Raw genomic sequence first — 16,273 nt, 5'->3', positions numbered from 1 at the left:
TGTTTGATTGTGTCTGCGAGTGTTCAGCACCTTGTTATGGCGTTAGACGTAGACTACAGACTGAAGTTTAGTCCCGTTCCGCACTGGGGTATGCATTCCCGTTCTCACCTCCCTGTTTGCAGTCTACAAATACAATATCATGTACAGGTGCAGACATGAAGAGCTAGCTGTCTCTCGCCTCAACAGTTGGTGAACGTTTTGATCGCAATCGGCCACCGGTACCGCAAACGGCGCAGCCGCGTGCCGAAAACTCCCCGTTCGTAAGCATTTCGGAAAGCAATCCTCCAGTAGATCTACCCAGTGCAGTACCGCATAAAAATGAAGCTGTCATGGATCGTGGACAGCTACAGTCTGCCTGGCTAGCTGGGCGGTCGACCACAAACTGACTGGCGAGTGGCGAGTAGGCAGATACATGTATGCCTGTACATCTGTTGACGTCATCAAACAAAACAAATCCACAATACAGGGAACGAAACCATGGAAACTGTTGGTTGCTCCCTAGTCAGATCCCTACGGACCCAAGCCTGAAGATCGTGCTATCCACTGAGTCTGTCAGTGTCAGTGAACTGTCACCTGGTCACTGACTTGGCTTGACACTCGACGCCAGTTGACGGCTTGACGACTGCCATCCAAGGCACACGCCATACCCATAGTAGGAGGTAACGAGCGGGTTCTGGGCCAGGGGGCGCCCGGGTCCCAAAAAATGGGGTATTATTGAAAAATGGGGTACTAATAGTACCCCATTTTTGCGGTGAAAATTATTTTTGGCCCGGTTTTTTTTGCGGATAAAAATATGTGCCAGGGGGTGCCCCTACCTCAAAAAAAAAGGGGGTATTATTGAAAATATGTATTGGGGTGTTATGCTCTACCCTAAACAATAAGGTAATATGGTGTCATGATTATGTAAGTATAAAAGGTGTGTTCTTGAATGATGATCCAGTCAGTTTCAAGTTGTTGTGGTGCAGTGAAAATGGATTCTGAATTTGAGATCCTGTATGCTTATGTTCGTTCAAAGAAGCAATGTGCGCTGGAGGAAAAGAAGAAGAAGAAGAAGAAGGAGATAGAGGAAAGTGAAGAAGTGTGTTATCATCGTGAAGAACAAGTTGAGCATGCTGGTCATAGAGTTTGTTCTCAGTGTGGATTGGTAATGGCGGACATTTACATGCCCGAGGTAAAGTGGAGAGAGCGTTGTACTAGCATAAAGACCTACACGGATTCCGATCGCATTCAAGGTGTGAATCGTCATCTTGTACATTTTCTCAACAAGATCGACTTCACTTTACCGCATGCACAGTTTCACCCTGTTCAAGAGGCACTGCAAGCAATGAAGAAGTCCAGCAGCTATAAAAGCATGAACTATGCAATAGCATTATCGTGTATACTTCATGAGGATCAAGATGCAGTGCGCACACTGCGTTCTTCTTTACCGCGCAGTAATGTATCATGGTTGAGAAGTAGCCGCATTACACAACCTCTTCCATCATGTTTTCCACTGATGTTTCTTCTACATCTCATGGAACACATCAAGGGTCCTCTGTCCGCTAGACAGCTGAACACTCTGAAAGTTAATTTGTCCTTGATGTCACCTGCAGACCTGTCCATGATGCATCTTCTAATAGATGCCTATTGTTGGCATGACTACAGTCTGGATTATTTAGTAGATCACGTGACCTCTCTACCACCTGATCTTGCCAACATACTCTATCAATTTACCAAGACTGCAGTACGTCATCAACGTTAGCAATGCGTTGGAGATTTACACTCTCGGGAACCTGTTCTGAGACATGGTCGAGACACGTTCAGTCATGACCGAGACATGTTCCGACAGGTCAAGTGCAAGTCGTGCTGTGATTGGTTAAATCTTATCATCTGCTCACCGTGTCCTCTGATTGGTTGATTCTTGAACAATTTCACCGTGTTCTCCAAGGTCGTCACCTCCCATAGGATGTTATTTCAAACTCGGCGGCGGTCAAAAGGGTATATATGTGCAAGCACAGTCCTCCATTCACTCACAACTGCCTTTGTTGTTTCGTTGCTCAAGCCTTCTCTCTCTCTCTCTCTCCCTCTGGATCTCTCTGGATCTCTCGTGAGTGATATCATGATGGCCACTGATGCTGTTGTTGCTGGTGAAGATGTTGTGGACTGTTTGGGTATTGACCCGTTCGCTATCAAGACGATAAAGAAACCCGGTCTCTACAAGCGACGTGCTAGCCGTAATCCGAATCTGGAGCCTCTGCCTAAGATCAAGATGCCATCTCCTCGTCCTACCATACTACCAGGTGTCGCCACCATTATTACGGATGGGGCAGCAGAGTGTGTTCAAGCAATGTACAGCAAGACCGCCCACGACTATCATGTTGCTCCTGGCACCGATTTCTACTATACGCGCGGTGATTTACCGGGCATGCTTGTCAATGGCACGGTATGTGAAGGACGCTTTGGTCAACTTAAGCTGTACGTCCAGGCTTCACAAGACGATCTCATTCAATTCTTCCTGAAGACCTCAACACCTTTGAGACGTGCCGTGAGATCTCCACATATCAACAGGATACGGAGTAACATCTTCCCTGCAATGTACCAAGGGAAGAGTGTGACTGCTTTGTATCTCAAGCCAACCAAGGGTGTGCCCAACTTCCCGATGAACGAAGAGTGTCAGCTCTATCTGCATCCTTCCACTATATCTTTCAACAGGGAGAAGTGCGAATTCAAGGCATGGCTTTCGGCAATCCCCCTGATGTTTGTAGACTCACGGCTTTGTGAAAGGGATCACGACACCGTGCAAGACCTTCCCGAGGCTGAATTGACTCGACTGGTGATTGCATTCCTCAAGAAGTGGAGCACTGCTGACAACGTGACTGCTGACATTGCGTTTGACACAACGGTGGCGGCGGCAGCGTCTCTCCCTGACACCCTACCGGACAATTCACTGGACTTGAATCTGCTAAATGCTTAGTCTATCTTACCACATTGATTGATCAGAAAGACTTTATATCCTAACCCTTTTTTTTTTTTTTTTTTTTTTTTTTTTTCATGCTCTCTCACTCTCTCTCTCTCTCTCTCTCTCTCTCTCTTGCTAACATATCATCGCTTCATTAGATTACCACTAGCACACATGAGTATCATAATGATTTATTTGAGAAAGAAAATATTTCCTATCATAATTAGAACAGTGTGTGTGTGTGTGTGTGTGTGTGTGTGTGTGTGTGTGTGAAGATGGCGTACTGGGCTACGCATTTCCATAGGAGTGATGGGGAGGAGACTTCCCTCAAGCACATGCAAAGCATGCGGAATGATATTACCGAAATACAATCAGTTGTGGGGAACGATGACACCGAAAACACCTTGGTTCATGATGTGGAGAAACTGAAAGAGGTGAAAGCCGATGAGAGCAAAGTGGAAGATGTGGAAAACAGATCTACGCGCTACACAGATCAAGCCATAGCAGCTGATGAGCTGCACGTGAAAACAGATGGATCCGTGTCCATGGATGCTAACCTCAACATGAACGAGCATTCCATCTGTAATTTGGCGTACGATGATAGTTCTTTGACATGTGCTGTCCCTGCCGGTTGGGTCAAGAATGAAATCCAACAAGCATCATCGAGATTGCAAACTGGTATGGACACTGTGCGCAAGATGAAAGGACCTCGTGGTGATCGGGGATTGGGATGGCTTAGCGGAGGTGGCATGCCACTGAACTCTGTAGGGAGAAATGGTGACTTCTATCTCGATGCAACCACGCTCATCGTGTACAAGAAATTCAGCTCGAAATGGAAGGCGTTTGGTCGGTTTCATGGATCAAGAGGTGAAGCTGGTCCACGTGGAGAACGTGGATTGATCGGTCCTGAAGGTGAGACTGGACCTAGAGGAGCTGATGGGCAAGGTGGTGAACGCGGTCAAAAAGGTGATCAAGGAATACCTGGTCCAGAAGGTCCCAGAGGTGAAGTTGGACCACGTGGAGAACGTGGATTGGTCGGGCCTGAAGGTGAGATTGGACCTAGAGGAGAAGATGGGCAAGACGGCCGACAAGGTGAAATTGGTATGCAAGGTGATCAAGGAACCACAGGTCCCATGGGTCCCCAAGGAACCATCGGTCCAACCGGTCCTCCAGGAAACAGAGGTCCCGTGGGTCTCCAAGGAATCATCGGCCCCATAGGTCCTCCAGGAACCAGAGGCCCCATGGGTCCGCAATCAAATCAGAACCTATCCGATCCGTTTCATCTACTACCTCTCATTCGGAGAAACGCCTACCTCTACATATACTCTCATCCTAGCAGATTTGAATCCGTCACCAGGGTGAGCAGAAACAGATACAGAGGGATAAATCTCGTTGACATGAAGGACAAGAGAATCAACGTGAACAGCATCGACATGTTCCGAGACGATCACTTCTACCTCAACATTACACAACCCAGCGAAGTTTCCATTAGAGAACGATTCGTCAATCTGTTTCACGACAACATGTCTTTTGCAATGTTCCAAGTAATTCAAGTGGACGCACCTGACCCTAGAAACATGGCATTGAAGGCATTCGATATCGATACTGTCGGAAATTTCAGCTTGGATAGTTTGTACGTGTTGTTCACTGCCACCCACATAAGCGGCAACTACTTCACGCGTCCCGGCCATTCATCATTCAACATACCCGTTTCGTCTGTAGTCAGCCAATTATCGGCGGCTTTGGATAAACCTGTGTCGAGTATGACGGATCTCTTGGGTACAAAGTGTGTCATAAGTTACGCTCGGAATTCAGAAGGCCTATTCACTCTATACGTAAACTCCATTTTGATACATTCCAACTTAGACACTGTCCCATTTTCCAGGACCAATGGAATCGAAGATTGCAATTATAGCATTGGTGGTACTCAATTCTTCAACGGCACTTCATCAAAGTTGTTCTGTCATTTGCACTTTGCAGAGAGTTTATCTTCTCACACAGTCCAGCGCATCCACACAGAACTCATGGCACACTACGATATATGAAAGTGCTACTTTGATTGTACATAATATATAGCACACATGCTACACTACATTCTTGAGATGAAAATGAAAAATAAAACCTATCTATAGTGAGTGTCATCACAACACCAGAATGTCTGTGATATTGACAGTGGCGAACAACACGTCGGGCGTGAGCAGGGGATTGCACAAACCGAACTTTACTCTAAATGTGAAGGAGCTCGATACGCGTGATAAAGTCCTGCATGTTGAATCGGCTCAGTTTGAAGTACACTTTGAGAACATAGACGAGGCAACGAACAAACTATATGTGGTACATGGTGAAGAAGAAGAGGATAGACTTTCCATCAAGACGGGAACATACAGCGATGTAGACGATTTGGTGTCTATAATCAATACCACTCTGAAACGAGCAGGACACGGAGACATTGTGTTTTCCTACTCTCGTCACACCAGCCGCATAAGTGTCTCGGTACCCAGGAATAAACGGTGCTTGTTGAAGAAGGACTCACCCGCATTGGTGCTGGGTGTGGGCACTATTCTCAAGCCATACACGATCGAGGGATCTCACACGTTCCCGTTCGCTGTGGATCTGACGAAAGGCAGAAGACTTGTCCTGCTCTACACCGACCTCATTGGACCTGCTGTGGAGTACGAAGACAATACTGATTCGAGGGTGCTGAAGACTTTTCTTATTCAAACCCTCAACGGTTTGAATAACTACGTGTTCGGGAAAGAAGACAAACGACTGCTGATTCCACACGAAAACGTGACTAGCATTTCGTTCTGGTTGAAATTCAACACCGGTGAACACATTACTTCCGGATATCCCGTCTACCTTGATCTTCGGATCACCAACACGACTTAGATGGATCTTCCAGATGTTCGTGTCCGTCACGTGCGTGACATGGTGGAGGATATAGCAAAACGAAAGAAATTGGAGAGCGAAAAGGTGCGTTGCCGGGAGAAGTACGTGATTTACAACACTGCAATCTTGTCCTTTCTCATACTCATTCAAACCATTCTCAACATTCTTCAAGGGAGTGGTGCCGTATCTGGAGAACATCGCATTCGAATCATCGCCATCAGTAGCACGATTATCGGCGTGATCATGGCATGCATTGGTAAACACGTTCTCGACACCAAACGTCAACTTATCACGTGTATCGAACAACTGCAGCAGATGGAGAGAGCTGAAGACTCGTTCATGTTGGAATTGGGCATTACTCTTGAAGATGGGAAGCTCACTAACGAGGAGCATCAACGATTGATATCGATGATGAACGACTTTCGCAAGACACTGGATATTGGATCTTTGAAAAAAATTCACCCCTATTATAATGTGACTCGCAAGAATGGCACAGGAGATATACTCACCACAAGCTCCGGAGTCCTTCACGGGACTCCTGACCAACACGAAGATCGTTCAGAAGAACATCCTCGACAGGACGGAGAAGAAACTCTCGTTGCTTGAGGGTAGACGCGGAGTACGACTCTTTTCCACAGCAGATCGATCACCACCATCCCTGAACAATGAACTAGACATCTCGTCGCCGAATTTCATTGCTCTGGGGGAGAGCTATTTCATCGTGAAAATGCGCTATAGTGTCAAAAACAATCTCAATAACCAGCCTGGAGACTACACGCGATGGGTGTGCACCACGTCACCAGCCTTTTCGTGGTTCAAGAACATTCGAGTGGAGATCAACGGAACAGAGGTCACGCAATCGAGTAAAGTTGCCGACATGCAAATGGTTCAGCATATCCTCAGTCTAATGGAAAGCAGCAGCGAACGCCTTCAGTACGTGGACTCGGATCTCTACGGTCTACAGAAACTGGATCCGCAAAGAGCATTGAGAGGTGTGGATTTAACGCCCTATCAACTTGGTGTGAAGCGTAAGCATGGCTATGCCTTCGAAACAAACGCTGCAAACGCTAATGCAGCACAAGCACCGGATTTCGTCGATGATTTCACACTCAGGCGTGCACCCACCGTCGAGCTTGTCACCAACGAAGGCTTCTCCAACACGGTTCAGGAAAATGCACTTCGTGCAGCTGTTGGACGGTTTCAGTACAAGCTGAGACCCTTCCTACCGTTTTTCAATCAGGACGATGCTTGGTTACCCCCGGGTACACAGGTGAAGCTTCGCTTTGATCTGCCACAATCCGAGCTTTCCAGATACATCATGCTTAGCGATCAAGGCGGTGGTGCCAACAGTGCTCTGAGCGTCGGTGATATTGAGATCGATCTACTCCAATTGGACTTTGTGTACACTACCTATCGCATGGAACCCAATCTCACCGATCGTGTACGCCTTCCCAAACAACTCTATTTCCACACGTGGTGCCCTCGTCTCATACAAAAGAGCATTTCAGATGATGCTGGTACACTGGAACTGCTTCACAATGCGGACATTCCACGCAGGATGATCCTGTTCTTCACAGATTTGACTCATGGTACACAGCCAGCATTGGCTGGAGGTGAAGCATCGCATTCTTCGAACAGACTGGCCATGATTCATGCAAATCTCAGTCAACTTCGTGTCACTGTCAACGACCAGACGCTCTTTGACAACCCGCTCAAGTTCCAGTGGGATGTGAGTCGTAATACTGAAGGGCAATACTTCTACGATTACAACAAATCCTCCTACCTGCGTGGCTACAATCTGGTTCAAGACTTTTTCGGCAAGACGTATGGAACGCAAATCCCCATCACCGCTGCAGATTACTGCAATCACTACTTTATGGTGCCTATCAACTTGAATCTGGATCGGACCACAGACAATCCAAGATCGAGAGGAAATCTGTCCATCGACTATCAATTTAGCGACGTGACAAACGCCCCCGTGAGGAGACCTAGCGAAAATGGTGCCTCGATCAAAGTCAACCTTCTCTGCATGGACAAGTACTTGTACACCATGAGCAAAGATGAAGGTATCAAAGCCGAAGTTGTATGAATTAATTCCGACCTAGTAGTAAAAGGGCATCATGGAAGGTGGTGACCTGGAGACCACACATCGTGTCTACGGTGGTGATTTGAAAACATCGAGTCGACAACACGGTGGATTCTTCTGGAAAAAGAGCTTCTGGAAAAACCTAATCGGTGCTGGACCGGATGAGATGGAAAAGCAGATGGCGGAACCCACGACAAAACAAGATGCAATGCAACGCGGTGGACTTGGACCCCTGGCTGCCATGGCAGGAATGACACTTCTTCCCATGCTTTTGGGGAGAGGAGAGTCCGGAGACATTGTGGAAACGCAAATGAAAACAGCTTACAACCCTGCCATGCACCGAGGAGGTCTAGCCATTCCACCAGGATTAGCCGCCAAGGCCATACCACTCCTGACGAACCTGGCTGCTCCCTTGGCCATGGGTACCATGGCATCACTGGGTGACAACGTAATGGATAAAATATTCGGCAGAGGAGTAAGGAAGGGAAGCTCAGCAGGTGCCATGAAGCGCACTAAAAGTCGTCGTCGTCGGCATGCACCGAAGAAGATTCGTCAACGAGCATCTCGAAAAACCAAGAAACCAGCTCGTCAAGTTCGCTCCAAAGGCCGCAGGGCACGAGGAATAAAGAAACAAGGAAGGGCCTTGTTCAAAAAACTAGGACATCGTGCCCTCGACGAAGCTTCATCGTTCCTGTCTGCACCTCGTAGATCCCTAACCCGTCCTGAAACTCCATTTGCTCAAAAAATTCGACAGAACATTAACAGTGCAGGACCGTCTTCTATGAGTTCCGCTCACATCGGTCCATCCTACAACATCTGATCATGGACTTTATCTCGCTCCTTGGACAGGAAATCGGGAGGAAGAAAAAGACTAGTCCCGTAAGGAACGACGATGTTCCGACCACGGCCACTGCTCGACACGGGCTGCACATTCCTGGTCTTCAGTTCGAGTCTAAGGATTGGTTCACGGAAATCATTCCTGCTCTGAAATCCTGGGGTCAAAACGTATTGTTTCTGGGACAGAGCAACATGGGTAAATCCTACTTTCTCATCAAGCTCCTGAAACGTGTGCAACCTGAGCGTATAGTTGTCATCTCCAACACGCCGGCCGATCAGTATCGTCTCCCAAGCCTCAAATCCTTCAAGCATTACAGCACCATGCCCGAGTGTATCGAAGACATGGATCTCCAGCCTAACACCTATGTGATCATTGATGACATCAGAGTGATGGGTTTGAAGCACGGCAGTCAAAGAGAGTGTCTCTACAAGTTCTTCACCATGTACAGTCATCATCATAAGTTGAACGTGTTCTTTCTCTCTCAGAGCTTTGATAACATTAAGGACATGAAGATCAATGCAAACTTTATGTATCTATTTCGCTTCACTGATAAAAGCAATATCAAGCGTTATCTCAATACTCTGTTTGGTGGTCTGTGCACGAAGTCATCCATTATCTTTAGATTGTATGAGAAGTTATTGGCGGTGTGTCGCAGACCTATCCTAACCATTGATTGCTCTTCTAATCAGTACTACACGTATTGCGAAGACACTGCATTAAAGGTGACTTTTGAATAAAAACCTCGTTGATGTGCGTGTTTAGCCGAAAAGTTAGCCGAAAAGTTAGCCGAAAAGTTAGCCGAAAAGTTAGCCGAAAAGTTAGCCGAAAAGTTAGCCGAAAAGTTAGCCGAAAAGTTAGCCGAAAAGTTAGCCGAAACATTGAAAAAAAATTCCAATCATGAATAAGAATGGAGCATCTTACGGTGAAATTCTCAAATGGGCTACCGAGCAGTATACAGAGGGTGGGGTCCAGAAAGGGATCCTTCTCGATACCCAAGCGTAAAAGGTTGCAAACCTTGCAGTTTATGTCGAAACATCCTCAACACATCCTCAAGAAGAGAGTAAATTCGTGGGAAGTTCTCGGTATACCACCACTCATGCGGCAAAAAGGAGGTAATAACTACAATACCTACTTGAAAAGCGTCAAGAAAGTTCTTTCCCAAGTGCCAGATCACAGTTTGAGCACCTCCACCCTGTTGGAACTGCAAGCTGATCCGCGAGTAAAGCGTCTATATGACACCCACTTCAAAAACAATCCCGATTACATCAGTTACCCGTCTGTGAGAAATGTGATTGCATCCAACATACTCAACTATGATTCCACTACCGATCAAGTTCGCGATTCCGTTGCAGATGTCAGGAAGAAGAGAAAGGCACCTTTAACATCAGTGCCTTTCAATCTATTACAAGACCACGAATTTGACCGATGGATCCTACAAATCCTGGACAGTTTCCTCCGACATATAAATATACCGGCAACCTTTTTGAAGAGCAACTATTTCACAAGCCGATCACAACTACTGCAACTCTACGATGAAGATCGACTGAGGTTCAGGAGTCGGGTGGAAGCGGCTGCGGATGCCCTGAAGACGCAGACGATGAACGACTACACTACTCTGGTCAACGAGACGAATCGCATCTACATGTCCAGGTACCCGTTTGCAACCATAGCGGGTGCGGTGGGAATCCACAAACATGTCGATGGATTCCTTCGATCAGAACGAAAGATTCATGAACTAGCCACCCTAGTGCTAGCTGTACCAGGATCGCAGCTCAAGTTTCAAGATCTCAACGATATGACTTCTACGTATGGTAGAACAACTGAAGCAAAATTGATCCATCCCGAGCATTTCATGATCAGAGCACAAAAGGTGATGGTGGACGATGCATCATTCATTCAAGAGGTTCTGAAGGATAAAAGCAGGATCACTCGTATCATCAAGGATATCCTGAGTGGACGTTCAATGTGATCACGTGCGCGAAAATTTTCAGGCTATGATCAAGAATGGACTACCCTCTCAGCAGTGCCGACATCAAAGGAAGATTGAATGGTGTTGGAGGGTTCGTGGGGTGTACAAGTTACGACCTCTTACCACCCTTGAACAATGGAGACTTTTGTATCGTCAACACCGACAACGTTCTACCGGTGTACGATGCACCGGAAGGTGGACATCATTGGTTGTCCGTGTGTCGCGAGCAAAACGTGATCCTGGTTTTTGACAGTTTCGGACGCAGTCTATACACTATGGAGCAAGATTACACTGAACCTGCACTGTGCGATTTCTTTAAAGAAGCCTATGTAGACTGTAAGATCATCACCAACACCCAAGCCGTTCAAGACAGAAGAACAGCAGTATGTGGATGGTATGCCATATTGATGGGAAAGCTATTTTCCAAATATGGTCTGGATGAAGCACTTCGAATTTTCCGAAGAGTCTTCGATGAGGATGAAAAGCTGGAAAACGATCAACTGGTTCTCAGTTTAGGTGTCTTGCGAGGTGGTGGAGCCTTGTGGGATACGAAAGTGCAAAAAGCACTTCATGATGGAAGACAGAAGAAGAAGTCGCAGTCCACACCATTCCACACGCAACTGGCTAACGAATTGCACAAACCCAGACGAGTGCATTTCAAAAGACGCAAGGTGAAGAGCAGGTCTGTGGATCACATCTGGAGTGCCGATCTAGTGGATATGCAACGGTTTGCCCGAAGCAACAAGAACTACAAATTCCTGCTGACCGTCATCGATCTGTACAGTCGCTATGCCTGGGCAGTACCCCTGAAAACCAAAACTGGCTCTGCTGTCAGGGATGCATTCGACCTGATCCTGAAAACATCGAACAGGGTACCACAAAAACTATGGGTAGACGAAGGCAAGGAGTTCTACAATGCAACAATGAAGCAATGGGTCAAGGATCACAACATCATCATGTACAGCACCCACAACGAAGGAAAAGCCGTGGTGGTGGAACGCTTCAATAGAACACTGAAAGGCAGAATGTGGCGCCATTTCACGGAGAAAGCTACGACACAGTATCTTGACGTCCTTCCTCAGCTTATGGTCAAGTACAACAGCTCGAAACATCGCAGTATCGGCATGAGTCCCACGAAAGCTTCTCTTGATGGAAAACCAAAAGATGCAGACGTACACTCGAAGCAATCACCAGCTAAATTCAAAGTGGGTGATGATGTGCGTTTGGCTGTGGCTAAACGTCATTTCGAGAAAGGGTACACGCCCAACCGTTCGTGGTAAACGATGTCCTACCCACTGTACCCCACACCTATCGTGTTCAAGACCTGATGGGAGAAGTCATTCAAGGACAGTTCTATGGAGCTGAGCTACAACATGCCAGACACACAGGATTGAGATTCGATAAGGTGTTGAAATACAACAAGAACAGTCGGCTCGTCAAATGGAAGGGTTATCAAGACGAAAAATTCCATACCTGGTTAACAAAGAAGGATGTGAATGATCTCAAAAAGTATTAGCATTTCATATGTACAATGTAGCTCATGCTTTGGATTAACGTGAATATTATGAATCGCATAGTATTTACAATGTATTTCATGAGAAGATATGACATATGCTCTAGTATGTGTGGAAATCCCTCAGTGCTTTGGAATATCCTTGTGTCCGAATGCCAGGGTGTTGATACCATCCTCCAGAATGTAACGCTTACTGTCGAATCCACAGAGGGCAATCTTGTGTAGCTCCTCTCCGTGAATGCAATGTCGTCGACTTCGAAGAACATTCATTGTTCTCTTCAGCTGAGACTCCTCGACGAGACATGTTCGATAATCATCGACGGTTATGGTGTTTTTCAACACGCTTCTCTGCACACCTTTGGCACGCTTGCCATTGTCGTCGTTGTCTTCACAGCGGTATGCGTACATCTTGCTCCGCAAACCAATGAACTCCTTGATGGGTTTGCCACCTAGTTCGTCCTTGAACTTCCCTACCACCTTCTTGTTGACCGTGCTGTACAGGTGGTGGGATGGTGAATAGTTGGATGTGTCATAGGCTGTTATGTTGTTTGACATATCGGTGTACAGATCATCCGTTTGAATATGTACGATCAGACTATCAGTATCAGTGTAGAGCAAACGTACATTTTGTCCATAGCGGGGTAGGAGAACTTCATAGTAAAAGGAATACATCAAGTGCTTCGACAGATCGAGGATGGCTGTATCCACATAAATGGGTTTATTGAGAGTCACCTTTGTCTTGGCAAACTCGATTGCTATCAGATCGTTCTCAAAGGCTACACTGCGGATGTACGAAGGTTTGTTGATGCTTTTCTGGAGACGTGGTTTTTCATCCTGTTCACGAATGAGCTTGATGTTTACTCTGTTTCGAACGTTTTCCATGGTCTTGCCATATACAGCATTGTTCATCAACTACGATAAACAGGCATACAAAGAAAAGACAAGAAAAACAACAATAAGAAAACTGTTATCTTCAGGTCATTCACACTTCCAGTACATACTAGATCCCACACTATCGCTAAATACACACACACACATGATGTGGAGTACCCACCCACCTTATAGAAGTCTTTCTCGAAATCAGAAGTTGATAGCTTTCTCAGGTCAGTATTAGTGTCGATGTATGGCTTCATCCATGGGTGTTGTGTGAAGGAGAGCACACGATGCACATCTGTAATCTCCACACCCAAGGACACATACTGCTGCAAGTTTCTGTAGTGCAGAACATAGTGCTCTTTCGGTAGTAGATTTGGCACCAGTTTCTTCGCTTCCAAACCGCTCACCTACAAGAGTACAGTATAGATATACACAAACCTTAGAAGATTAATACAAGCATATCCACCAGATAGACCATGACTTACCATTAGTTTCTCTGCCATGTGGGTCTGATATGGAGAAAGCATATCTCGTGTCACCTTCATCTTCTCAGGAGCCAACGGATAGTCATTCATCATGTCATGCACACCATCTGGAATCCTTAAATCGCACTCCACCATGTATCCCGTCGAAGAGTCCATTGGATGATCGAGTACCGTCTCCAGAAGATCATCCGTCACTGCTTCAAAGCAGAAGTCCGACACGGGCAAGGGTTGAGACATGGCCCATCCATATAGATTGTTCGCATCTAAATATTGGATGAAGCTTGACGGCTCGTCTGGATTGTACTCCGATAGATATCTGTTGTTGGCGGTGGCGTGTCTAGCGGACACCATGCTTATGCCACCTCTTTTGCCATGCTCAATGAAGTTGAACATGTCAATGTCGGAAATGAGATGAAGGGACACCTTCGTCATTTTCAGCAGCGAATCCCAGGCAAATCCCGGTAAGGTGAGGTAATTAGCGGGATCCAATCCATAGGTTGCGTGAGCAGTTCTTCTGAAGTTTTCGAAAACGTCAGCCAACAGCAGCACATCAGTCTCCAGGTAGAGGTCGTGATAGTCTCCTAGATCTTCACAGTCAAACGCAGTCCATACTGTTTGCGCATAGGCATAGTCTTCATCACTGATACCCTAGGGAATAGAAAATGTACACCAAAAAGAAAAACAAATCAACGAACTTATTTTAGTAGTTCGCCCACACAATCAATTATTTAGTATGAAGCTGCAGGAAGCGTTCAAACACATTTTGTCTTATTTTAGTACTTCGAAGTAAGATGGTGAAAAAAGAAAGAGAGAAAGATCTACTATATCTGTCACACTACTCACCGTGTTCGTTAGCGTTGAGTGGAATGCATCCTTGGGTGGTAGACGCGTTTCTTCGAATTGGTCGTACGACCCCATATATTCATACGGGTAGACACCCTTTCGTGTCAACAGTTTGCGTTCATCCTCGTCTGGAAATCGTGCGGATAGAAGGGCGAATGCATCTGGTGGTGTAGCCGAAACCAACCGGTCTAGGGAGGTGTTCAAGAATGCCAGGCTGTCGATGAACTGGAACTGTCTCCATCCGAATGTGACATATTTTTCACTGTTGATGGGAATCACGTTGATAGCACCGAGACGCTTGGTCTGAGAAGAAGAAAGAAAAAGAGGAGACACAGTTTTAAGGTGCAGCTGTAAAGATGAATATCAATCATATAAACGTGAATATGAGTACCAACATAGTAATGATCTTCCTTCTTAGAAAAACATCATGATCCACGCACACACACACGCACACACACACACACACACACACACACACACACACACACACACACACCACGCGTATGTAACGTACCCGTTCTTGTCCTTTCTTGTTCACATACGTAATCTCATCAATGGACGTTCTCCCAATGGCAGATATGATGTGATGAGAATCGTATCCCTTCAAGTTATGAAAGATCACAGGAATCTTAATCTTTAATGGCTCAATCCGCATGTTCAGGTTACAATGGTTGTGTGCTGCACCACGATAAGCACCGGTGATGTGACAGTGGTCACGTACACGATCGCTACCCAACGCTTCACCACAGATCCAACAGAAGACTACCGTTTCAAATTCACGTTGCTGACTTTCTGAAATGATCATTTGACCAGCATTACATGCTAGAAGCTCATCACGGATAGTCTCCTCCTCTTGCTCAAGTGACAGCAGAAAACAGAACATAGAATCTTCTCCACGGTAGAAGAAACGGTTCGTGACGACGCCATCAGATCGTACTACAATGTACGAACAGGAACAGGCTACATGCTTGTTCTTTTGGAATGTCGAATGACCGATTTTATTGTCAGCGGACAGAGGTTCTATGAAAGCCTCACAATCGGCATAGATCACCTGCATTTGAGAGAGAGAGAGAGAGAGAGCGAGAGAGAGAAGTAGGAATAGCAGCAGGGACACCACCGAGTAAAACAGTAGAAAATACAGATAGAGAATTAGGAATAGCTGCAGAGACAACACCGAGTAAAACAGCAGAAAGGTGAACACTCAGAGTCAAGAAACATGTGCAGTAAAGAAAGAAAAAAAACAGACCACAGTGTGTTCACCTTGATTAAGTGTTCTACTTACAAATGGGGCTTGAAGCTGCTTGTTCACATTCCTGAACATCACTCTATCACCAGCCTTTGGCATCTCCACCGTAGCTTCAGGATGTTCACTGCAGTACATCATATGATTATTCAATGCCTTCTCCGTGACGTGTGTTGAGAGACATCTGAAGCAGACAAAATGTGCTCGACGTGCTCCAGTAGCAACAAGACGACTGAATGACTTTATCCACACCCAGTGCTGCACCTCCACGTCATTGCGTTCGTCTTGGATGAGCAATACATTGATGGCGGTCTGCGGTTGCTGAGAAATTCTTAACGGATATATGACTTTCTCTTCATATCCGAAGACGTTGATGTAAAGACCGTCGTTCAGTCTTTCGATGACTGGTATGTCTTCCAGTTTTGCTGGAAACTCGATGCCGCTCACATCCACAGTATCCGCATGTTCTGCGTACGACGATTGACGACATGGATGAGACTTGTCTGCCGAAAATTTAGCAGCCAGTATTGACCATCTAAAGTACGGATGACATAAGACATGGACAGGCGGCATACAGTTCAATCCATACACCG

General features: G+C 46.1%; 1 protein-coding gene across 1 annotated transcript; it reads right to left on the bottom strand.

Moving 5' to 3' along the window:
* Window positions 1-12,356: 12,356 nt before the first annotated feature.
* Window positions 12,357-15,200, bottom strand: LOC135816974 (uncharacterized). Its single transcript, XM_065330077.1, has 3 exons — window positions 14,438-15,200; window positions 13,595-14,242; window positions 12,357-13,145 (listed from the first exon to the last, which is right to left on the bottom strand). Exons 1-3 carry the CDS (start codon window positions 14,510-14,512, stop codon window positions 12,357-12,359), a joined length of 1,512 nt encoding a protein of 503 aa, XP_065186149.1. The 5' UTR covers window positions 14,513-15,200.
* Between the last annotated feature and the right edge of the window lie 1,073 nt (window positions 15,201-16,273).

Source organism: Sycon ciliatum, chromosome 5, assembly GCF_964019385.1.
Source record: "Sycon ciliatum chromosome 5, ocSycCili1.1, whole genome shotgun sequence".
Classification (NCBI taxonomy): Eukaryota; Metazoa; Porifera; class Calcarea; order Leucosolenida; family Sycettidae; genus Sycon; species Sycon ciliatum.
The sequence above is the reverse complement of the archived record's forward strand: the minus strand, read 5'-3'. Positions and strand labels throughout refer to the sequence as shown.